This window comes from Podarcis muralis, chromosome 4 (genome assembly GCF_964188315.1).
Source record: "Podarcis muralis chromosome 4, rPodMur119.hap1.1, whole genome shotgun sequence".
In the NCBI taxonomy this organism is placed as follows: domain Eukaryota; kingdom Metazoa; phylum Chordata; class Lepidosauria; order Squamata; family Lacertidae; genus Podarcis; species Podarcis muralis.
In genome coordinates, this window is record NC_135658.1 from 54,714,723 (window position 1) to 54,740,059 (window position 25,337).

The following is a 25,337-nucleotide window of genomic DNA, read 5'->3' on the forward strand; positions in this document are numbered from 1 at the left end:
CACCATTAGAACAAGAACACCATTAGAACTTGTGGCTCTCCAGATACTGTCAAACTACAACTTCCATCATTCCCGACCACTGGCTATACCAATGCAGAGTTACAGGCTCTCCCCTTATAGTGAGCACTACTGTACATACATAACTGCCCTGTTCCCTAGAGTAAATTACTTCTAGTTACTGAGAGTGGGAGTTGATGTCATCAAAGTTGAGGAAAGCATTTTATGGTGTGGTGTATGATTGTCTATGACATCTAGCCCTCTACTACTCTCCAGATATATCAATGAGTCCTATTATCTCTGCCATTTATGACACCCATCTACACAGTGGCCAGTCATTATTGATTGATTATTGTTTCAATATGTAATGTATTGGATGTATAAAAAGTCCCAACCCCAAGCACTGAATTCAGTGAAAAGTGTAGAAATGGGTTGTTTGTCATAAGTATGTTGTGTTGAAGTTGACAGCACATAATCTTGATCTAGCAATATTAAGACTGGGCCTTAAATTCACAAAATATGCACCTAGTAAATGATATAAATAATGGAACTACAATTAACAGGATGGACCCTACCCGTTTTCTTGCACAGAATATCAATTAAGTTATGTTGGTCTAAGTCGCTTTGTGGGCCACTGCAATGGAACACATTAATTATAAAGATACTTACACACAATTTTTTGAGGCTTCATTCCATTATCCATTTGGAGTCTATTTTCCATGAATGCTATCCCAAGGCTACTGAAGTTATCTATGCTTGTTTCAGCAAATAATATGTAAGGTTCGCCAGGTCTGAAGGCCAAAGGTGAACAATAGTCTGACCACTTCACAATCTGAAGAAAAAAATCACGACATATTTCCCAGATTTTTTTTTAATTATGTAGCATTCATATCCATAGCTGTGCATTTTGCCTAGGAATACAGGAATTTAGGAGCGTGCACTGGTTTCTGACAAATTCTGAATCCTGTGGCAAAGCAGGATACTTTGGAAGGATTTCAGCTTAGCAAAGGTTCAAGTTCTCTATGAGGCAATCAGAGCCAAAGAGAGAGGACTGAGTTTTGTTTTCTTTTTCTTTCTCTATTTGTGTTTTTATCTAGATTAGGTTCATTTATCTTATTGTATTATAAAAAAGCTTTAATAAAATCTTATGAAAAAATAAAATAAAACCAAAACCATTACAGAACATACTGACCTCTTCTGCTGAGCAATTTACAGCCTGAGAACTGCCTGCTTGAATGGAAATACTTTCAGTTAGAAATGTGATACGTTCTGTTTCCAATATTTTATCCAAATAATGAAAAGGCGATACAATAAGCAACGTCCATTTGTTTAAATCATCAACAGACTGGAAAAGAGAGGGAAAAAGAGATGCTTAACAACATTTTGGGAAGCTTACCTCTTCCTCCCCAAATTGAGCTCTGATATGTAATTTCAGGAAAACACAACAGTTAAGACTAACTTCACTACACTTTGCTCTATCTGGATCCAACTGAAACAAAAGAGACCTGCTTCGTCAGACCAAAGGCCCATCTAGTCCAGCAACGTGTTCTCACTGTAGCCAACCAGCGGCTAAAGAGAATCCTCTCCTATACTTGGTGTGTCATACCATATACATTTTTGGAATCCCACACCTTTGATGGCATCTTACAACACCTTAAGGTCCAACATGTATAGGAAGGTAATCTACTTCTTTGTTAGTTAAAGTGTTAGTCTCTATCATGAAAACCCTATATGCATGCCACTGGCAACTGAGAGTGGAAATTAGTCATATCTTAACACTAGCAATTCCAATAAGGAGTGTTGGGACTGCACTCTCTTGTACTTTATGACTGTCTAAAGATCAGAGTGTGACATAATAGCCACCAAGGGGCCGCTTTACGTGTTACGAAACTAAAATAATGTTTTAAAGAATTAACAAGATTACAAAAAATACGTCAAACAAAATAGTCCACAAATTGAGTTGCAGTGGTAGTTCGCGTATACTGTATGCAGCTTTTTGCCTTTCTAAATATACTTAAGATAGCAACCTAAATGTTTTACTTAACTCTTCAATTTTACATCCGCTTTTACATACACTAAATTTCTGCTTGTTTGATTTTAACTCTCAGATTGATCATACGCAATAAATCAATTGTATCCAAACATCAGGCTAACAGATTTCATCTTATTATATGTTTATTTTTAAAATATTTCACATTTTTGAAGGACACGAGTGCTGACCGCAAGGGATGTTTTGCTTAATTTCACAATGTACAGTTAAATGTGCAATCCTATCAGCCACTGTTCCAACATGAGGCACAATGACTTCTGCTCCAGAAGAAAAACCACTGTTTTATGCCAGCATAACAATGTAGAGCAAACTGTTCCAACATGAGGCACAATGACTTCTGCTCCAGAAGAAAAACCACTGTTTTATGCCAGCATAACAATGTAGAGCAAACTTTGTTGATGAAGCATAATACCATCACATGGGACTGTCCTTGAAAACAGTCCAAAAGCTGCAGCTTGTGCAGAATAAGGCTGCCAGGTTACTAACTTGGACAGGAATATGGGATCTCATGTAACACTGAAGTTTTGCACTGGCAACTTGTGCACTGTGACATTGATTCAATGAGTCAGTGCTAAATGACTTAAGGAAACAAACATCTACAGAAGCTAATCTTCCAATACCAGCCACTCAATCCTTAATATGGGTGGAGCTCTACCTGCAGCTTTCAGATGTCAGTTGAATACAATTTTAATTACCCAAACTTTGCAATCTGGTAACAGAAGGTTTAAGCTTCAGAATATATGTATCTGTGTTTTAATGATTTGTAATGCATATTTTTATTTGTACACGTTTTTAGCTATATTCAGGTCTTCCACTAGCACAACAGGGCTTCCCTCACCAACTAGCTTGTGGGGTTAGGAGAACACCTAGAGTGACAGGCAAGGGGAGAAGAGGGGAAATAATTATGTCAGGCAAACAGAAATGCTTACACCAAAATATTTGAAACACTGCAATGCTGAATTGCTCCCTCAGTGTTGTAGTTAACATTGTCATAGGGTTTCCATCTTTTATCCTACCAAAATATTTAGGGTCATGTCACACATTACACTTTTTAAATTATATACACAAAGCAGCCAGTATTAATACATAATTAACACACACAAGCACATACAAGCATGATTTTGCCACTGCATGCATTTCACTGGTACATGCACCAAACAATTGGGAGTAATCACATCTCCATTAAATGTGGCTGCGGGGTGGGTGGGTGTACTGTATATATAAAGAAATAACACTACTTAACATACGAAGCATCCCTGTACTTTTTACAGGTTAGAAATTTTAAAAGCATGCTTTTCCTTTCTCAAATGTGCTTTTGATTATTCTTACTATTTAGACATCGGGTGAAAATAGGCTTTCCAGAGCTTTCACGTATTATCACCTGTAATCTTCAATTAACTTGCTGCTGCTATATCTAATCTTAGTTACCGGTACCTGCTTTTTCTCTTTAGAAACAACTGCTTTATAAGGAGTCGCTTTTAAACTGCAACATTCTTGTTTGCAAGTTTGGGGCCTTTCAAGTGAAAGGCAGGCTATAAACATATAAACATAACATATAAACAAAACTAAATAAATAAAACAAACAATATGTGTCACCATATTGTTGCACCCTCCCCAATCTAAGGACAGCTGCACCTATTAATTTCTGCCTATCCTCCAGCGGTTGAAGGGCCAGAAACCCCAGAGTATTAAAATGTACTTTTTTTTATAAAAAAAAGCAGTTTCTATTTCATCTGTAAGCCACCTGGAGCCACTGGCTTGGAAAAAAAGGTGGGACATAAACATGGTAATAATAACTCCCTCCCCCGTCCAAATAACCTACACTTGTGTTGAGATATATTATCTCCCTACTCCTATCCTATACACCAGGGGTGGGTGGGAAGCCTGTGGTCCTCCATACCTGACTGGACCCCAATTCCCACCATCCCCGACTACTGGCCAAACTGGTCGGGGCTGAGGTGTCCTACAACTGGAGGACCACCCGCTGCCCATCCATTTTATGTACACCTGGCGAAACGGGCGCGCCACGGGCCGCGCCTCCTTCTCCTCCCTTCCCGCCTCACACCTGGGTCTCGTCAGTGAAGAAGACCTTGTCCCCCACCCTCAGGCAGACTCTCTCCTCCTCCGGGGGGCGCCGGGGCCCCGGCTTGCGAAGCGGATGGTGGGCAGCTTGCCGGTGCTGCGGAGTTTGGCGAGGGCAGCCGGGGCTGGAGGAAGAGGAGGAGGTAGAGAAGGTGAAGGAGCAGCGGGTCCTGTACAGCCTGCGCACCGTGCGGCGGATGAGCCCCGCCGAAGAGGCCCCCCAGCGCGCCCACAAGTACAAGTAGCAGAGCGTGATCAGCATGGCGCGCGGGCGACGCGCCTGAGGGGCTCCAACCGCCAACCGACGCGCCCGCCCCCATCCGTACCTCAGCGGCTGCGGAGAGGGTGCGGGGAGTGGCGGGGGAAGCAGCCAACGCCGACGCCGCCGTGATTGGCTGTCCCGCCCTCCTCACGCGAAGATAACAGGACTGCTGATTGGTCCGGTGGTCTCCACCCCCTCCCTTCTCTTGCTGTTGGTTCCAGGCACGAACAGGCGTAAAAGACCCGGAAGCGCCATATAGCCGCGCTGTAGCTTCTCTATCCTCTTGCTACTTCTTTGCGCTATGTCTGTAGCAGAATTCAGAAAAGCCTAGACTGTCTTTGGATGGGGAGGGACGGATGCTTTTTATTTATTTATTTATTTATACATACATACACACATACATACATACATACATACATACGTTATTTTCTATAAAAGTTTGCATTTTCGTCCTTCATTTCCGGGTTCCGCATCCACATTTGATGTTACTCCCTGCTCTGTTATCATGTATCTAGAATCATGTATTGCGCTTCCTCTGTTTTTTTCTCGTACACGTGCGCGCTGCCCACGATTCTGTCTCCGATCGGTCCTGTGAAAAAATTGGCTTCTGAGCGCGCCAATCCGCATCGGATCGGGCCGTAGGGGAGGCAGTCAATCCGTGGTTGCACAAACAAAACCTTTTTGAAGGAGGATGGAAATGTCCCATAAAGAGATGTATAAAATCTCGACCCAGTTCCTTGGAATGAGACACTAGCCTCTTCCTTGTGACAATTTCTAAGTGTACATCGCTTGGAAGAAGTAAATTCCACTGATAAAAAAGAGGCTTGACTCGCAAACAATTCTATAATCGTTGCAGGTTATGCAGACCCCCTTATTGTGTAGAATTTATTGGAACAGATAACACTGGAGGGATGTTCTGGAGCAACATTTTAAAAATTAAAACATTGCAGCATTAAGTTATTGCTATTCCCAGCTGAAAACCATTTTGGTTTTTCAATATTTTGAAAATTAACATTCAATATTGGGGGTGGGATGGGGGACCGACCGCGGGAGGATTTCTGCCTGCTTGTGAGAATTCCAGAGCTTACCTTTGGTGAAGTGTTCGCTTCCCTCCTGCCTCCTCAATGCTGCCCGTCTATCTAAGATTAGGACAAATTATAAATCCTCTCTTGGCTTTTCCTGCTCCTCATTGGACAGGAAAGCTGCCAAAAAAGGATTTCTGGGGTGGTTTTTTGGGAGGGTTTTTGGTGCTGGGGGAAAACAGCATCCGTTCATGCTCATAATTCGAAACCTAACTACTCTGCTTCCAATAAACTGAACCACTTTCTGTAAATCTATTTAAAGCAAGGGAAACTGAAAGCACAGAAGCTTTTTGCGCATGTCTATTTATCACACTGTCTTTTTATCTGCACAAAGTTCTTAGGTGGCAATCCAACTAAGCTTTAAGCAAGCAAGATAGATTACCTATCTACAAGCACAGATAGCATTGCATTGCTGGAAGCAGTGCCTACAACTATACACACACAAACACTTGCTTGCAATTAATAGGTTGACTTATCCCTGGGAAATGTCCAATATCTGAGAGCCCAAATGAATTCAGTTTAACTTATTTCCAAGTAAACGCAGAAAGAATCATAGTTTTGGAAGGGATCCCAAATGTAATCTAGCCCAACCCACTGCAATGCAGGAATCACAACTAAAGCATCCATGACAGATGGCCATCCAACCAGTGGCGGAGCTTCATGCTCTGGCGGGGGGGGGGGGCAGGCGGGGGAGGGGCTGGCATGCCACCCACAGGGGCTTGGTGCAAGTCCTGGGGGCCTGACACACCGCCTGCGGGGGCGTAGCACCGAGTGGGGGGGGCAGCCGTGATGGTACCCCACCAGGATCGCGCTGCCGGGGGCAGTGCGCTCCCCCCCCTTCCTTCGCCAGTGCATACAACCTCTGCTTAAAAACCTCCAAGGATGGAAAGTTGTTCCACTGTTGCACAACTCTTTCTGTCAAAAAATTCTTCCTGATGTTTAGTCAGAATCTTTTTTGTAACTTGAATCTGTTATAGGAATTTTAAGGTCTTATATATATATAATAAATGTTCATAAATGTACAAGGCACACACATATATAAGTATATATAAACCATGTGTCTGAAATAGTAAAGGTAAAGGTACCCCTGACCATTAGGTCCAGTTGCGGACGACTCTGGGGTTGCGGTGCTCATCTCGCTTTATTGGCCGAGGGAGCCGGCGTTTGTCTGCAGACAGCTTCCAGGTCATGTGGCCAGCATGACTAAGCCACTTCTGGCGAACCAGAGCAGCTCACGGAAACACCGTTTATCTTCCCGTCGGAGTGGTACCTATTTATCTACTTGCACTTTACATGCTTTCGAACTGCTAGGTTGGCAGGAGCAGGGACTGCGCAACGGGAGCTCACCCCATTGCGGGATTCGAACCGCCAACCTTCTGATTGACAAGTCCTAGGCTCTGTGGTTTAACCCACAGCGCCACCCGCGTCCCTGTCTGAAATAGTACAGGAGAACAATTTTGAATTGTACTCTCCCAAATTGTCCTCAAATATTTCTCTGCAAGGAGGAAGGGGGAAAGCTTTCCAATTGTCTTTGGACTGTAGAGGCTTACACCTCCCTGTAAATACAGTCTAGCAAGTTATCTGTTAAGCTGAGCACACTATCAACATGTATAAGAGCAGGGGTCAGCAACCTTTTTCAGGCGTCCCTCAGACCATATGGTGAGCCGGACTTTTTTTTTTTTAAGGAACGAATTTCTATGCCCCACAAATAACCCAGAGATGCAGTTTAAATAAAAGGACACGTTCTACTCATGTAAAAACACACTGATTCCTGGACTGTCTGCAGGCTGGATTGAGAAGGCGATTGCCTTCCCCCGTGTAAGAGATTCAGGAACTAAGTATTTACCATCTCAAAGGAATGGCCAGGCTACCCAGAAAAGGCAATCAGATAAGGCATTATCAGGTATTCTGGCAGACAGGATAGAAGCAACACTTTCAAATATCTGCTGGGGACCACCTCTTTCTGTGATGTATGTATGATCTCTTGGGGGGTGGTCTAGAGCTAGAGGGTAAAGGTACCCCTGCCCATACGGGCCAGTCGTGACCGACTCTAGGGTTGCGTGCTCATCTCGCTCAAGAGGCCGGGAGCCGTCGCCATCCGAAGACACTTCTGGGTCACGTGGCCAGCGTGACGAAGCTGCAGCTGGCGAGCCAGCACCAGCGCCGCACACGGAAACGCCGTTTACCTTCCCGCTATAAAGCAGTACCTATTTATCTACTTGCACTTAGGGGTGCTTTCGAACTGCTAGGTGGGCAGGAGCTGGGACCGAACGACGGGAGCTCACCCCGTCGCGGGGATTCGAACCGCCGACCTTACGATCAGCAAGTCCTAGGCACTGAGATTTTACCCACAGCGCCACCCGCGTCCCTTAGAGCTACAGGGTAGGCAATTTCAAAAGTCAGTATAAGAGCTTGCACACCAATGTTCTGGGTTCTCCTCCTCCCTCCCTGCGTGGGGGACCCTGTTGCAAGAGTTTAATAAAGATCATGCTTACTAGCTGCTTTGCTTCTCAATATTCTCTGATTGGCCTGTGTTATTTTCTCCTACTGACAGAGAACCTACGGTACTTAAGGACTCTATAGGGGCTTTTAGATATGCCATAAGGGAAAGGGAGCAGTATTTCTCTATCATCAGTAAATGCATCAAAGTCAGTTTAAAAGGAGTGGCAGCTGAAGAAAGTGCATTTTGGACAAGGTGTATGTTTCACAGGAATGATTTTGCAGAATTGTTTATGGAACGAAACAGTGGATAAGTTAGGGTTGCTTGGATAAGGGCATAATTTAGGAAGCAAAGGGATCAAGGATTTTTCTTGTTCTTAAGTGGTTTACATTGGCACAAGTATTGCAGTTTTGCCAAACAAAATAAGATTAGGGTTGTGTACATATATATATATATATAAATCACTATCAACGTGGGTATCCATTGATGTGACACAGGAAATCAGAGTAGGATCTTGTGCAGTTTCCCCCTAAAGCAGCACTAATTGATAGCTTTAGAGCTGAGAGATTATCTTCAGCTTTTTCAACACTATAGTACACAGGTGTTTCACATAAATTCAAAGGATCTAGTTTACAGAGATAACTGTAGAGTTGATGCAGGATAGCCGCTTATTGAGAATTTGGGGAGCAGGCTGATTAGAAAACAAGTTCTGATTTTTAGGCCTTACCAGATTCTGCAGATTTTACTTTCCAGCGAGAGGACAATAACACAAAATTGCTTTGCGTACTTGGTTCACTGCTTTTACAGAAGCATGAGGGAAAGTAATAATAATAATAATAATGGTTGTTGTTATTTTAATTTAATTTATTTGTACCATACCTATCTGACTGGGTTGGCCCAGCCACTCTGGGCAGTTTCTTTTTAAAAAAGGTTTGTCACAGCATGGGAGAACTGAGAGACACACAGCTTCTGTTAAGGTAAAAATGACACGCCCTTTGCTCAGATATATTTGTGGTGTGTGTGGTTTTTTGGGATGTAAAGAGCACAGGCTGAGGACAAATGGCATTTGGCTTGTGTGGGGACCAGGTGGAGCAAGACACTCAGTCCTTGAAAGATGCTTTATTAGTACTGCATCCATATTTTTGAGGCACTTTCACATAATCTCACTGAAGTCAAGCATTTTAGCACTTCATTACCAACCAGCCTCCTCAACTAAGGAATTTATAAATCTTTCCCATATGAATAAGTTTGGTTATTTTTTTTATATAAAAAAAATACGTTTTCTTCAGTTAGTGTCTAGGGCAGTCTTCTGTGTCAGACAAGAAAAACATTTTGTTTACTTCACTGATAGGAATATCTCTTAATGCAGGGATAGCGTCTTCTTGTGGTTTTTTCCATTTCTGATTTTTTGCGTAGTGGTCTGTAGAAAATGTAAGGAAAAATAAGATACATCATGCTTTAGTCATACTAAAGAAAATACTTTTTCACAAGGAAGTAGTTTTACAGCAAGATATATTAATGATTCCTCTAATAAGCTAGCACATCTACTCCAAATTTCGAAAACCTTGCAGTCCACCATACAAAATCAGCATACAGCTTTACCATGTGAGTCCCAGAGACTAAGAAATGACCTATATATTCAGAAAAAGTGAAAAGGGAAACCATTCAACACTTCTTTCCGTAAGAACCCACTTGCCATTTAAACCATACCTTCCAAAAGGCTGGTTGAAATCCCACAAATTAATTGCATGCAAGGCAGAAAACTTAAAAGCTCCTTTTGTGCCGGGTTTTCCTGGCATAGAAAGAGCTTTTCATCTCTCTGACTTGCTTACCAAACTCTGGGATACTCTCATGTGGGCTTCCCGGATCTTGTGTGGAGATACAAGATGCAACTATACTGTATTGAAGTCACCTTTGGAAGTTCACCTCCAAGTGTCCCCACCATCAGAGGTAAGGTGGATGATTAAAACCTTCTCAGTAGAAACACCTCATTTGTGAAATTTCTATCCCACAGAGGTGTACCTGGAACCAACACTACAATCTTTTTGCTTTTATTCTCCCTGGCTTTTAAATCTCACCCTCTTAACACAGTATTTAATTTTATTTATTTTTTAAACAAGCCTGGATGCTCTCCTGAAGGGTGGAATCTATCTATCTATCTATCATCTATTTATCTATCATCTAAATTAAACTAAGATTGTGATTTGGTTTTGCTGTTTTAGGTTTTAACATCCACAGTTCTACTATTCATGTTTAAATTTGTTTTCTTATATGAAATTGTTATACGCTGGTGCTTTGAGCTGCCTTGAAGAACTGTGGAAAGGCAGGACATAAAATGTTTAATACCAGAAATGATTCCCCACTCGCATTTTCAAGTAGGCCAGTAATGTGCCATTTCCCTCAGTATATAGATCAACTCTATGATGGGCAAAGTAGGAAAGGTATCATGTGATATGTCGTAATCTATTGATGGAATGCAGAAACTCTTGAGTTAATTCAGTGGAAAGCCTTTTACCTATGTGTCAAGCAGCATGTGTTGATGAAGTAATTTCTTACAAATTCAAATGACAAAAACCATACTGATGATAAAACTTACTCTACAAGTACATGCATGTAGGAACCAGACCCATGAGTAGATATTTTAAACTATAATAAAGTATAGGTGCAGGTTGTTTGAAGAGGGGGCTACAAGTTGCAGGATCACATCGATTTCAGTATTGCCCACAAGATGTTTGTATGCCCATGGCAATCTTGATGCTTTTATTAACTCTTTTGCATATCTATTGTAGGGTAATACCATTTTGACCAAAGTTTTCTCTTTTTTATAATATTCTGATCTCCTTTCTGTTTTTTTAGGTGTATGTTTTTACACTGTCCTTTGAAAACTGTTGTGGGGGAGCAGGAGAAGGCATGGTCAACCATACAATACCTATTCAGCCCCAGCGCTCACAAGTCCCACAATAAAAACAAGTACTCGTACCTTGGAAGTCAAACGGAACTCTTTCAACTTCCAAAATGTTCAGAAACCAAAGCACGGCTTTTGATTTGCTGCAGTAAGCTCCTGCAGCCAATCAGAAGCTGCAGAACCCCCGTCAGACGTTTGGCTTCCAAAAATAGTTTGCACAGTCACTTCCAGGTTTGCGACATTTGGGAGCCAAAATGTTTGAGAACTAAGCTGTTCGAAAACCAAGACACGACTGTATTGTGAGTAGCTAAAAATAGTATTATGAGTTTATTACTTGCAGTCCTTGTCAGCATCCTTACCTGTAATGGTGTGTGTGGAATTCAGTGGAGCAGTACTGATCATGTTAATACCAAAGAGGAGTACATAGGCTATTCCCACGCTAACTAAAAGGTAGACAGGCAAAGCGACAGCCCAGAACCTATGAAATGGAGGTAAAAACAGTTACCTTAAGTAGAGTTGTATACACAAGGAAACACACAGCAGAAATCATTTCAAGCACTAAATGAAGTAAGGCCACATTTCAAAGACAATGGTGTAGTGCTGGAGAAAATGGTACAGCAAAGAGCATGACTGAGGCTGGAGCAGCTTCCCTGTGGGGCAAGTTTGGTGCCTTTTAATTTTGGAAACAAGTCAAAAGGGGCAGAGGACAGGATAGAAATTTTAAAAATTAACAAGTGTTGGTATCTAATGGCAATCATACTCTTGAGTAGGTCTACTGATTTCGGTGGTTCTGTTCAGAGCATGACTTAGTTAGATAAGTCTACCCAAACAGTAGAGCAAGAGTTCCCAAAATGATTCTCCATCTCTCATCACACAAGAGCGACTTGATTAAGAATGGTTAATCTATGGAGTTTGCTGGCACAGGATGTGGCAATTGTCACTTTCTTGGAAGGCTTTTTTTTTTAAAAAAAAAGGTTAGACAAATATAATGAGAACAAGGACATCAATAGCTCTTAGCCTTTCTTGTAGAAATCATTTCAAAAACATAACTGCCTCTGAATATCAGGTGCTTGGGACGGTCTATTTTTGGGGAAGGGTGGAATGCATGCCTTCATGCTCTGCTATGACAGGCTTTCCAGAAGCCTCTGACTAGCCATGGATGTGTCCCCTGCCAGAGGCTAGTGCTGCAAAAGGGAGCAGTAGCAACCTCCCCCCTTCCTTGAATTCTCAGCTTTCATTTTTTTTTAAAAAAAGCATGTTTCCAGTATTTGTAGAACTTGAGCTATAAGGCAAAATGTACAGAAACCATTATTCTCTATTTAGCTGAGGCTACAGACATGAAAGACATTTAGTGTGAAAAATTATTCAAACCTACTTTTGAGGCCAGTATGTTAACCCCCAGGAGAACAGCCAGGATTCAGGTATATAGGCCCAGACAAGGTACAGCACTGCATAAAACAAGAAGGAAGAAAAGTGCAATGGCAGATGTGATATGATCTCCTACAACAAAGTAGCCAAGCTTGCATCTATGGCCTGGCTGTCACTGGAAAGCCTGTTATTGCCGGTTATGAGATTCTGATCTGGCTAATATCTATCTGGATGAAATACCACTACAGTGCTGCTATAGACTTACTTCAAGTGAAAATGAATAGGGTTAGGTTCTTGTGCAGAGAAGGGGGAAGTCTATCAGACATCACTGGCCACTTAGCAGCTTCCAACAGTGAAGAGCTAAAGTTATTCAAATGGCTGAATGACAAGACAAGTCCAAAGGATTGCATGTTTTAGAACAATAAGAATATTGGTCAAGTGCTTTCAAATGAAGGCAAAGTACAACACATAAAACTGAGGATTCAGAAGAAGGCTTCCCTGTAACCTGTTCATTTAGATTTTGTGCATGACTACCTGGAAGCAATTCCCACAGATTTGAATGCAATCCTATGCTCACTTATCTGGGAATAAGTCATAATGAAATCAATGAGCTTTACCTTTACAGTACAATCTTATATGTGGCTCCTCAAGAGGTCTAGCAACCCTTGCAGAGGCTCAACCCAGCATGCCTAATTGGTCATGATCCCTAAGCACTTTTGCTTTCAGTATTGACATCCTCCTTACCATCACACTTTAAAGTCTTGGAACTATGAAAGGGTGTAAGTGGTTGATTATAAGGTGAAATAATAGGTTAATAGTGAAATAACCAGGTTGCCCAAGGTGTCTTCTGGGATTGCAGTCACAACTGTGGAAGGAGGATTGGGCTAAAATGAGTTACTGAACACAGAAATATACTTACTAAATAGGAACTGGGATCCTAAATACAGAACAAAGCCATATATAGCTCTTTCTGGCAATGGGGCCGGTGAGTTTTCAACCATGTTGCTGTCTTCTATTTATCTATTTAGGAGGGGGGAAAGACCATTAGTGTTTTGTTGTGTTAGCATTCTACCTCCATCAACAACAAGGCACTGCTCTCAAATAAATTTCCCCACCAACTGAAGAAGTGAAACTGTGGAAAACACAGTAAAACTTGTAAGTATACAAGAGATACAAACTAGGCATCACTCCTGCTTTGGTTGGATGCAAGATGGCAAGTTACAAAAAACACTTCATCAGAAATATGAAAAGTTAGCTTACTCTCAGCTGCATCCAGGGCAATGTTGGTTACAAATTCAAATACTTCAATTTATGCTAATGTGCAATTACAAATCATTTAGCACTTCCAAACACCTAATAGTCCCCACCAAAAGGGGGCTATGAACAGGTTTAACAGCTTCATGTTCTCTTATCATTCATTAAACTTTGTATTAAAAACCAACAACTTTCTAAGCTAATTATGAGAAGTATTTTCTACAACCACAAAGTGGGTTTCTTTTTTGGGGGTGGGGGGTGGGAGAATATAAGGCAGACCTGTAGTGAATAGAGACTACAGTACCTGCATCTCCCTATAAAGGCAACTGGAAGTTACTATTTTTAAATTTATATCGTCCCTGTCCTTCAAGGAGCTCGGGGCAGCATATATGGGTTTCTCACCCCTCCTTTTCTTCTCTTGAAAAATATTTTCACAGCAATCCTGTAAGGCAGGTTAGGCTAAGAGAGAATGACTGTGCCCAGGTCTTCATGTCTGAACAGAGGCAGGAAGCTGCCTTAGACACGAGTCAAACTCTTGGATCATCGAGCTAATCGCAGTCACCATTGCCTTGCAGAGGATTCCCAGGGTTTCGAGCAGGATTATTCCCACCCCTACATACAGATGCTGGGGAACGGAACCTGGAACCTTCCTCATGCAAAGCAAGCGAGCTATGGGCACTCCCGAATTTGGACCTGGTCCCCAAACCAAGTCCTAACTCTCTAACCACCGCACTACACTCAAAAGCAGGCATGGTGTTGTTTTAAAAATACTGCTGTAAAATATTCCCCATCCCAGTTAAAAATCCGCCCTGATCTCATCAATCTCTATCGAAGCCTGGATTGGATTTCCAAAAAGCCCCCTTCAAAACACACCTAGGATTGCAACTGTCTCGTTAAACTGCCCTCGCAGAAATCCACCCACCCAAATCCATCATTTCAACCGACTGCAGGCGTCGATGGTCCCATTGACTCCGGCGCAGTCCCGGCTTGCTGCTTCCCCCCCTTAGCGAACCCGTCAGATGGAAACTCGCCAAATTCAGCCGGAAGTTGGGCGAGCGTGTGAGTCAGCCCACAACTTCAGCCAGGAGACATTAGAGATGCTCCACAACCCTTCGCACAACTGCGCCGCAGCCCCTCTTAGCCTTCCTGGTCCGCAATTTGAACCATCTTTCGGCTCTCCCTTCCGATGTAAAGGGGTGCGGGCTCCCTATAGATATGCCAAAGGGAGGCAGCGGCGCCATTCTGAGCCCGTTTAGGGAATCACAGCTAATGGCGGTTTTCATTTTTTTTTAACCGGAAATGGAAGCTGTGCGATGCTAACCCTTTCTATCTCTATGCTTCGAATAATAGACTCGTTGATGGCCCCGTTGAGGATGTTAAGTCACCTCCGAATTAGCAAGCTGTTTGTTTGGGCATCTAGCACTACTGTGTTGTTGTTTTTTTAAAAAAGGTCTCTACGCTTATTTTTGCCCACAAGTCGGCTCTAACTGAATTCTCACTGTCTGTACTTTTGGCACTTCGTTTCCCAACCTCGCTGCTTTTACATACACACACACACACACACACACACACGCCCTATTTGCATCAGATGAAGCCTTCAAAAGTTCATACCATAAAAGTGTTAGTCTTTAATATGCCACAATACCCTTTGTAGTTCGAGGCACATGCATTGCAAAGGTAGTCGTGTTGCTCCATACAAAAAGCATTCAGAATCCACAGTTGGACAATATTTAAAATGGGCTCAATAAAAATGTCATCTAAGTGTGTCGAGATGGATCCTCCATATTTTTAGGAGTATAAACTAATTACATGTCTACAACATTAGCCCATTCTTTGGTTCTTTTTGCATTTTTACTTGTCCCTCTTATCCCTTGCTTTGTGCAACATCTTGCCTGAAGACGAATTCTGGAGTGTTTGGAGGCTTGTCACCTTTTTGTGATATTTGCGTTGGTCCCAACTGGATTTTAAGTTGAGGTTGGATCCCCTTTTGCGTGGCTGTTGTGAGCCACTCTTCAGCATAGCCACTTCTCATACATTCAGTATGGAGAACATTGTCGTTGGCAGTGTTATTTTTGAAACATTTAAACACAAACATAAACATTTTGCACACAAAACAATACACGCAAAATTATATCTGAGTTCATTAAGTGCATCTTCCCTGTGTTTTGTTGCTGTGGGTACCCTGTAGACTGAGCTATAATTCTGGTTTTCTGTGGGCCCGAGCAGAGAAAAGTATGTTTCAGAAGGAACCGAAACACAAGATTTCAGGAACTACAGCCAATTCCATCAGATACAGGAAGCATTCTCTTGAGTAATATTTATACACCTAGCACTGATGGGGTTGAAACCTGGGTTACAGGAAATTAAATGCATACAGCTCAAATCTCGCTGATTGCATAGACACACAAGCTTAGGATAGTTATTAAAAATGCCATGTCACGCTTCTGATGAAGTGGCCCGCAGTCCACGAAAGCTTATGCCATAATAAAGATGCAAGCCTTTTTTGCTGCAACATGGCTAACCCTCCCGCAAATCGTTAAAAGGAACCAAGGCATTCCACCCCGAGGGAATGGGATCTTCCCTCCATTTCCCCGCAAGTCTACGCGGGGTTGCAATTCCGGCCTGTTTCTCGCTCTATGGCAGGAGAGCAGCGGAAACGAAACCGAAGCGTCGCCTGTGGGTTTTCCTGCGTATTGCTTGGAGAGGGAAGAGCAGAGCAGCACGTCAGCGCTTGCGAGCGGGCGGAGCGAGTGGAGGTGGCTGCTCGGAGCAGAAGCAAAGCGGCGGAGGCGGCGCGGAAGCTGCGCAAAGACTCGCCCGTCTGCCCGGTGAGAGAGGTACGGCCGGTGCGCGCGGAGAGTGGGTGGAGGCGTGGGGGTTTTGCTGGGGAATCCGCGTGGCCCAGCCTCCTGGCCTGCCTGCCTGGCCGCTGCTCCACAGTCTCTTGGGCGGTTCACTTTTCTCCCAAGCTGGAGCCTGGCATTCAAACAGTGTGTGCGCGAAAGGCCCTTTTGTCCAGATTGATTACGACTAAGCCTGTGGCTGTTGTGGCCGGAGAACGTGATTTTGAAGTGCACGTCTGAATGCTGCCAGGCGATCGCTTCCTTCCAGCCACGCCCGCTCCGGAATCGGGAACATTAGGCTTGTAGCAGTAGGCCTTCTGTTGGAGAGGCGCTGCAGGCTTTCCGCTCCGAAGGCGCCAAACACTTTCCAGTCTCCTCCTCGGATGACCTGGAAGTGGACTAATAAACACTCGCCCCCCGTCGAATGCCTAAGTGCAGATTCGGACCCCAGCCCCCACCCCCAAGTTGAGAGTGGCACTTTTTAAACAGTTGCATGACTGCACAGGGTCTGGGAGAGTTGGAGGCATTCTGTGTAACAATCGCATGTACGTATTTGTGCTTTAGATCCACGCCTTTGTGCCCATGGTGGTGATTTTTTGCGATGTGTTTCTGGGGTGATGCACGATTTGATTATGGTTTGTGGTAGGCCTTGTTTAAAAACCTTCTCTTCTTTTGGATCTGTGCCTTTGTGCATAGGGTGGCCCTATGGAGTGATGGATGCAGAATCTTGCAGTGATGCAAGTTTCCAGGAAATTTTTGAATTGGATCATTGTCTCCATATCAGAAGAAAGGCAATCCACACTCCCAAGTTGTGAATTTTAAGTGTGTTTTTTCTTAAATAAACATTACAGGAAGTTCCTAATACTAATTATATTTGTGTGTCCAGGGCCAACTTCTTAAAATAAATCCCTTTGATGTGCAGATATTTTGGTTATGAGCTTCCTAGTTTTGTTTGGGCAGTTTTGTGCAACTTTATATTGGAGTGAGTTATTTGCATGTGTAAAATTCCCCCAAACCCCATGTAATTTCTCTTAGTTTTAATGGATTTATTACTTTTTCCCCTAAAGCCCCCAAACAATGAACAATATATTACTATAAAAGAAGTACAGTATACAGTTAAAAGTACATTTTCTTCCATTTTAAATTTGAGAAAATTCAAATTTACAACATAAGGCCTGTGGGCTGATTGATGTTTCCTCTTTTGATAATTTTCTTTATCTTTTTAAAAAGCATTTGTGGCCCAATCAAGTGGAGGTAGAAACAATATGCATTGTTTTGTGTTGGTGATTCAGAGGGTTCTGTTGCAGCCAGGAAGTCAGACTTCCACAAACATGACTACTCAGAGTATGCCTCATTGAGTTCAGTGAAGATAACGTAGACTGAGACTTCTTCATGATCAGTTCATGCACTAGGTTTTCTGCTGTGCACCAAACCACTCTGTGTGAATTAGACAAATGCATGTTTGGAAAAACATATACAGTATAGAAAAACATGTTTGGAAAAACATATACAGCCCGTGCTGCTGAGAACCAATATTGGCAGCTTCCTGTCAAGTGTACCCTCAGTTGAATACCTGGGTTTTCTGTCAATGAATATGCAAGAAAGCCTGTAATCTGTGAATTGCTGGAGAATGAAAAACTTGTGTGCTCTGCCAGTGCAATACATGTTAGCTTGAAGGAAGGAGAAAATGACAGATACAACCAGAGATCAGAAAAGGAGACTGGAGTTTAGCTTTTCTGGTTAAAGAAAGGTAACCAAAATATACATTTAAAAAGGAACTGATAGAATAAACTAGGGGGTCACCAACATTATTATTATTTATTAAATTTGTATACCACCCCTCACCCACAGATCTCAGGTGACCATAGAAGCACATGTCCTGTTCAGTGGTCTCTTCCCCTTCCCCTCTAAAGTTCAGCTTGAATGAAGCATTCTGTTGTTTCCAGCAGAATAGATAGCGGTGTGTTGCAGGGTCTGTGTAGTGCCCATACCGTTTCCCTGATTTGCAAATGTGACTACAGGCCTCAAGAGGTTGGCGGCAACTGGAATAAACCAGTCTACCAATAGTACTAAAACAACCAAACAATGGAGATTGAAATGTTAAGAGCAGAAACACTGCATCCAATTAAAACTTAGGCCTCTCCCCTAAATGCTCAGTGAAACACCAAACTCTTAATGCTATGCCTGCGCCAGGAGGCTAAAAGCAAGGGGCCATATGGCTATCCCAGAGGAGGGAGCCCCAAAGCCTGGAGGGACTGGTCAAAAACATCCTGCTCCACATGCCCACCAGCCTGACCTCACCAGGCATGGCGGTGTAGAGTTGCACCATGGGCAGGAATGGGAAACCTCTTGCCTGGGAGCCCAATGTGGCCCTCCTGGCATCTCTATCTGACATAGGCCACCCCTGCTCTCTGTAGGCCATACCCTTCACTGGCCTTGCTGATGAGAGACAGAGAGGGGTGCCTGGAGAATCTTCCAGCCCACTCAATATACAGAGGCAAAATTTGCCTTCTTTGCTTCATCCACTGGCCTGTGGTCCCAGGACGCTTCCCCAGAAGGGAATGTGGCTCTTAATCTGAAAAAGGCTCCCCACCCCTGGCTGTGGGGGAGGGGGAGTCTATAAATTGTGGCTGAATTTAGCCTTGATTAGATTCATAGCTTTGTTATCTAGCAGCCAGCTGTAAAGCCTTGACCTGTCACAGTTTCAGTAGGCCTTGGCTCTGTGGGCAGATGCTTAGAATTCTACCTTAAATATATGGTTAGTCTTATCAGGAAGCTAAATAAATATTAGTGTTTTAAAAGGCTTGCAGAACAGTTTTACCTCTTTTTTATTATTTCAGTTTAGATTTTTTACCCTCCCTTCGCTATAAGGTCCCAGGGCTTATCGTACTCCATACTTGTTATGTAAACTCTGCACCATACTGACTTTGGAGTGTTCTGCAGCCTAAAATATTTGCATAGCAACAATGGGGCAGCAAAGTCCAGAGTGAGAACTGCTTTCAGGATTTTTGCACGGATTGCCTCTTCTCTCTGCTTTTATTGCCAGACTACAGGAACTGGATCTGACACTCTTCCCCACCCGGCTCCTTCACCTTCTGAGCTAATCCCCCATACATAAAGGTAAAGGTACCCCTGCCCATACGGGCCAGTCTTGCCAGACTCTGGGGTTGTGCGCCCATCTCACTTAAGAGGCCGGGGGCCAGCGCTGTCCGGAGACACTTCCGGGTCACGTGGCCAGCGTGACAAGCTGCATCTGGCGAGCCAGCGCAGCACACGGAAACACTGTTTACCTTCCCGCTAGTAAGCGGTCCCTATTTATCTACTTGCACCCGGGGGTGCTTTCGAGCTGCTAGGTTGGCAGGCGCTGGGACCGAGCAACGGGAGCGCACCCCGCCGCGGGGATTCGAACCGCCGACCTTTCGATCGGCAAGCCCTAGGCGCTGAGGCTTTTACCCACAGTGCCACCCGCGTCCCATACAAACAATCAAAACCTTTTTTGTGCTCCTCTAATTAGGCAACCCTCAGAGTTCTCACGTATTTGCCTGTAGGATTCCAGGTGAGCTGTTCTGAACATGCCTGCCTCTTGAAGTGACACAGCCACCTCCCCTTAATTCTTTGGGATTGAGAACATCTTTAATAAAAACAATTTAAAAAGGAAATTAAGAATTCAGGTGGAGGAAGATGTTTGCTAGAGGAGTTGGGGGCTCCTGTCCTATTTCTAGCAACAGGAGTTGCTAATATCTGGCAGGGCCTCAGTTTATGACCTAAGAGAGCCAGCATTTCCCCACGAGAAAAGATGCTTCTTGAGCTATCGGAGTTCAAAGCATCAAAGACTGGTATCAGGTCTGGAACTGTGCCTGGAGGCAAATGAGGAGCCAGTGTGATTGATGCATTATTGGTGCTATGCGCTCTCTGGCAGGCTCCAGGTAGCACCTTTGTTGTTGCATTTTGAACCAATTGAAGCTTTAGAGTCCTTTTCAGAACATGTTGCAGTGGGCTGACCGGCATGTTTCCAATGATTGTGGCCAATGTACATTCACACGGTGAGCTGGCAGATGATGCTATTGGCTGTCCGGCTACCTGGGTTCCCTCAAGGTTCATATCTACTTTGAGAGAGAAAGTGTGCACCCTACTAGCATAGACTGAACACCTAAACTTTAATCAGTTTTGGGAAGTGTTGTAAGAAAAAAACTGCTCCCTTTCCCTTATGGGGTATCTAAAAGCCCGTAGAGTGTCCTTACGTAGGTTTTCTATCGGTAGGAGAAAATAACAGAGGCAAACCAGAGAATATTGAGAAGCAAAGCAGCTAGTAAGCATGATCTTTATTAAACTGTTGCAACAGGGTCTCCTGCTCACCCTATGCAGGGAGGGAGGAGAGGAACCCAGGACATTGGTTTCAAGCTCTTATACTGTACGTATAGGCTTTTGAAATCGCCTACTATCCTGTAGCTCAAGACCACCCCCCAAAACATCATAAATACATCACAGAAAGAGGTGGTCCCCACCAGTAATTTGGAAGTGTTGCTTCTATCCTGTCTGCCAGGATACCTGATAATGCCTTATCTGATTGCCGTTTCTGGGTAGCCTGGCTTTGAGATGGTAAATACTTAGTTTCTGAATCTGTTATGCATATTGATAGTGTGCTCAGCTTAACAGATACTTGCCAGACTCTATTTACAGGGAAGTGTAAGGCCCTACAGTCCAAAGAGAATTGGACAGCTTTTCCCATTTCCTTCCTCCTTGCAGAGAAACATTTGAGGTCAATTTGGGAGAGTCAGAATGGCTTCAGGATTGTTCTCCTGTACTATTTCAGACACATGGTTTATATACGTACGTATGTGTTTGCCTTGTACGTTTACACACACACACACACACACACACACACACACACACATCTTAGAATTCCTATAACAGAGGGTTAACAGGTGAGATAAAAATAAATAACAGGACCAGTGCTCTTTTAAAAAACAAAAGCTGTGAGTAGTAAAGTTACGACACCCTTTTCAAAGGCAAAAGTTAACATTGATAAAGTTTTCCTGATACTGTTATGATTGTATGTAGGGACATCAATCTCGTCTGAGCCAACATTCATCTCGTCTACATAAGAAAAAAGTCAGGTCAATTCCCCGAGGATGTTACAGTCTAATTACAGTTGATCTAATCCTGCTATAGTTGACTATTCTTTGGATTGCAAACTTTGGACTTGCTGTTGGGGCCTGTTATGCCTCCCATATGAACAAGTTAGCAAACACAGTGTCACTTGGCTTTAAGTAAAGTTTTATGAAATCAGTTCGAGTTAGGCGGGGGAGCATGTGTCCTTCCAGATGTTGTTCTACTGTAGTTTCCACCATCCCATGGCCAGACTGCCTGGGGCTAATGGGAGCTGAAGTCCAGCCACATCTGGAGTGTCTCGAGTTATCCGTCTCTGCAGTAAGGAAATCCAATGCAAACAAGTCTTTCCATCTGGTACTAGTGAATGAATAGAACGTTTATAAAGAGTAGATTAAGCCTATAGTACTAATAATTATGTTAGCAGAACTAGAGGCATGTTTGGCACTCTGATTCAGTAGTTTTGCCTGGTGATTAGAGGTGTGCTTTATCAGAAGCCTACCCCACAGGGTTGTTGTGGAGATGCTAACTTGAGCTTCTTGGAGAAAATTGTGGGATATAAATGCAATAAATAAATAAAATACTTATACTTAGAGCTGTGTCCCCAAGAGCTGAATCAAATGGTTTCAAATGTTTTATTCCCTCTTTCATTAAGATCTTTTTTGTTCTTGCAGGGAAAGTTGGTTCTTTGTGCTTTAAACCTGTATTAAAATCCTTAGGGATAACCAATATTTCAAAGTGTTTAGGCTAATTTATTTATTTCCCCCCTTTTCATTGTTTCCTCATTTATTTATTTCTTTTTCAGGATCATGCAAAATGGCAAATCCTGAACTTGATCCAGATATTTTCAATCACATCACGTTATATGGAGCTTATGTCAGACCGTGTTGTGAACTGGTAAGCTGTGCTTGATTTTCTTGCTGCCCCCTGATACTAGCTGTAGAGGAGAGAGAGAGAATCAGCTTAATTTTTTATTTCCCATATGTGCACATCTTTTGTTCATATATCAGAAAAAGAAACACGTTTGGCACCACTGATGAAAGGGTTTTTTTTATTAACGTATTTGTTCATTTTTAACATGGATGACCGTGGGTTAACACTGCAGCAAAGAGCTATTGGTAATGGTCTGTCAGGTGTCCTGTTCTGTCACCGTAGAAACAGGAGAGGATCATAGTCGGTACTAGGAAACAGTTTTTTAAAAAAATATGCTGTAGACTTGGGCTTTGGGGGTAGAAGGTCCCCTTCTGAAGGCCAGTCACAAGGTAACATCACTCTCTATTAAATGCTTTGAGGTGCAACATTTCACCATGGTAAACTAGTTTTTGTTTCTGAAGTTCTCTCCTTCTGTCCCCTGCTATACATTTCAAAGGGTATTTCATACACCAGCTCTGTGGCACTGTTCTGCCACAAACTGTTTTATGTCGGTCCATTGCAAGTCATCGCCATGCTGCTGGATTAGAAGTTCTTTTCTGTCCTTCTGTAGCAAACAAAGTCCTTCTGTTTCAGCAGTGAAAACAACACTCAGCTAGTCTGTATAACATACAGCAGGCTTTTCGAAGCAAACATCCTCTTCTCAGCCTGCATTGAGAAACTGCTTGGTAGGAGCATGCTCTGCAAAAGGGAGCGGGTTTGGTTCTTGATAACTTGTTGGTAATCCTTTGAGTTGCATTCAAAAGCTGTTCCTGGATCAGATGACTCACTATTGCTTACACATGAGCCATTTTTAACTTTTGGTTCACATTGTTTGCCTTCAGTGCTTTAACTGTCAATATCTATGTTGTTTTGTAGGTTCGTGCAAAATTTGGAAGCTGTTCTTCAGTGAAATATAGACCAGGTACATAAACTAACAATGCAAATTAGACAAACTAAAGAGGAAAAAATATTTTTTACTGTCTATGGTTGTTTTAATGGTCCTATCTTGCATTTTGCTGTGCTGCAGAAGAATAGACTAAATCTGATGTAGCAGTCAAGCACTGGTGCAGATCTTCAGATGTGTAAGGCTTATTAGAGCTTAGTTTTATTTTTCCTTTCTTTTTGTTCCATAGGTGAAATTTGTAAAATATGGTGTAGTAAACCAGTTTCTGAGCTGCACAAATATTGTGACATGATCAAAATATATACCTTTTGGCCATTTTTATTTGCGCCTGGATGTAAACACACAAAGAAATGTCTTGATTCCAGGTAAGCAGGCGTTTTTCTTGTTCATTAAATGTTTACTTTGCACTCTTGTTTGAAAACTGAAATATGGAAAATCAGTGTATATTTTGCAGCATCAGGACAGAGAGAGGTTCTAAAAATAGAATGCTAACATGGGAAAATAACAATAAATTAACTAGAACATTTTTTTCCTAGTCCTTCACCTTACTCTCTACTTTTTATAACATCCTGTCTTACTAAGAGTACTGGAGAACTTGAATCTCTATCACAATTCTGTGACATTTTGGTTGGTTCCGTTAAAGGCATGACCCAACTGAATTTTTTGAATCTTTTCTTAATGGACCAGCATTCCTATCTTTGCTTTGTAAATTATTCAGAGTAAACACTCAGTTGGACTTACTACTGAATAGACATGCTTGTTTGACTATTGATGTTTAAATAAATTGTGAGTGTCTCAAAATCTGTTTTAATATGTGTACATAGTTCTAAGTACCTTTTTTATTTTGATCTTTCTCATATAGTAGTAGAAAATGTCATTTAATGTGAATCTGTTTATATTTAAGTGATTGTGAAGTGGGTGAGCTCAATCTGGAGAGACTATATGAAATTGAGACATTAGAAGATGTTACTGATATAGCCAAAAAGTTTGCGGTAAGTCATTAAGAAGATTATTATTCTATATTTATTTATACCCTGCCTTTTCCCCCTGACAGGGACTCAAGGCAGCTTACAGATAAGAATAAGAACCACTAAAAATATAGAAAAAAGATAATTAAAAACCAATTAAACATTGATAGAAGTAAAACTATATACATATTGAAGCCATAAAGGTAAAGGTAAAGGTACCCCTGCCCGTACGGGCCAGTCTTGCCAGACTCTAGGGTTGTGCGCCCATCTCACTCAAGAGGCCGGGGGCCAGCGCTGTCCGGAGACACTTCCGGGACACGTGGCTAGCGTGACATCACTGCTCTGGCGAGCCAGAGCTGCACACGGAAATGCCGTTTACCTTCCCGCTAGTAAGCGGTCCCTATTTATCTACTTGCACCCGAAGGTGCTTTCGAACTGCTAGGTTGGCAGGCACTGGGACCGAGCGACGGGAGCGCACCCCGCCGCAGGGATTCGAACCGCCGACCTTTCGATCGGCAAGTCCTAGGCGCTGAGGCTTTAACCCACAGCGCCACCCGCGTCCCACATTGAAGCCATACAAGTAGTTATAATGAAATCAGCATGGCGGCAGCCCTTTCATGAAAAACAATCAGTTTGTGAAAGCCTGCTAGAATAAGAAAGTCTTCATCTGCTGGCGGAAGGACAATAAGGAGGCAGCCAGTCTAGTTTCTCTAGGGAGGGAGGGAGGGCCAAAGTCTGGGAGCAATCCTAGCCCATGCCTAATCAGAAATAAGGCCCATTGGATTCAGTGGGGGTTCCTTCCTGGTAAGTATAGGTAGGATTGTGTAGTCTTACTCTTGAATCTCAGCTGAAGTTAGAAAACCCCTTCAGATCACTGACATGGTGTTAAATGAGTGCAGGTTGGGGTTGTTGATAAGCCTTTGCTCTTTTTCTTCTCTCCACCCCCAGGATGTTCCACGTTTCATCAATGGCATATTGAAAATTGGAGCTGAAATAGACAATGTAAGTTTGTTTTCAACTCCCGGGTTCAAATACTAGAAGCCTTTTTGCCTTGTCTGAATTCCACACCACTTTTTTTGAATGAACACAATGTTTACTAACATTTATATCCTGCCTTTCATCCATCATGGAAGGCATCGGACCAGTGGTTCCCAGGTGATC

At 42.8% G+C, this 25,337-nt stretch overlaps 3 protein-coding genes across 9 annotated transcripts in view; 1 reads left to right on the top strand and 2 right to left on the bottom strand.

The window, feature by feature from the left end:
* Window positions 1–4,449, bottom strand: part of HLCS (holocarboxylase synthetase) — a 91,114-nt gene extending 86,665 nt beyond the window's left edge. Inside the window, exons 1-3 of the mRNA XM_028727146.2 lie at window positions 4,113–4,449; window positions 1,190–1,342; window positions 667–829 (exon numbers count right to left, since the gene is read on the bottom strand). Coding sequence (XP_028582979.2) covers window positions 667–829; window positions 1,190–1,342; window positions 4,113–4,391 — 595 coding nt within the window. The 5' untranslated portion in view covers window positions 4,392–4,449. The remainder of the gene's footprint in view (window positions 1–666; window positions 830–1,189; window positions 1,343–4,112) is intronic.
* Window positions 4,450–9,017: 4,568 nt separating this feature from the next.
* Window positions 9,018–14,706, bottom strand: PIGP (phosphatidylinositol glycan anchor biosynthesis class P). 5 transcript variants are annotated; one of them, XM_028727157.2, is made up of 5 exons: window positions 14,472–14,703; window positions 13,106–13,206; window positions 12,194–12,266; window positions 11,178–11,296; window positions 9,018–9,333 (listed from the first exon to the last, which is right to left on the bottom strand). In XM_028727157.2, exons 2-5 carry the CDS (start codon window positions 13,185–13,187, stop codon window positions 9,203–9,205), a joined length of 405 nt encoding a protein of 134 aa, XP_028582990.1. In that variant the 5' UTR covers window positions 13,188–13,206; window positions 14,472–14,703; the 3' UTR covers window positions 9,018–9,202. The 5 variants fall into 5 exon arrangements, with proteins under 5 accessions (XP_028582990.1, XP_028582989.1, XP_028582988.1 ...); XM_028727156.2 differs by having other exon boundaries at window positions 14,314–14,702; XM_028727155.2 differs by having other exon boundaries at window positions 14,363–14,700.
* Window positions 14,707–15,994: 1,288 nt separating this feature from the next.
* The window catches only part of TTC3 (tetratricopeptide repeat domain 3), a 63,363-nt gene continuing 54,020 nt past the window's right edge, over window positions 15,995–25,337 (top strand). The window contains exons 1-6 of one of the 3 annotated variants that reach the window (XM_077927332.1): window positions 15,995–16,277; window positions 22,198–22,289; window positions 23,181–23,226; window positions 23,438–23,573; window positions 24,113–24,200; window positions 25,125–25,178. In XM_077927332.1, coding sequence (XP_077783458.1) covers window positions 16,010–16,277; window positions 22,198–22,289; window positions 23,181–23,226; window positions 23,438–23,573; window positions 24,113–24,200; window positions 25,125–25,178 — 684 coding nt within the window. In that variant the 5' untranslated portion in view covers window positions 15,995–16,009. Of the gene's footprint in view, window positions 16,278–21,085; window positions 21,114–22,197; window positions 22,290–23,180; window positions 23,227–23,437; window positions 23,574–24,112; window positions 24,201–25,124; window positions 25,179–25,337 lie in introns of those variants that run through there. The other 2 variants (XM_028727150.2, XM_077927334.1) reach the window with 2 other exon arrangements.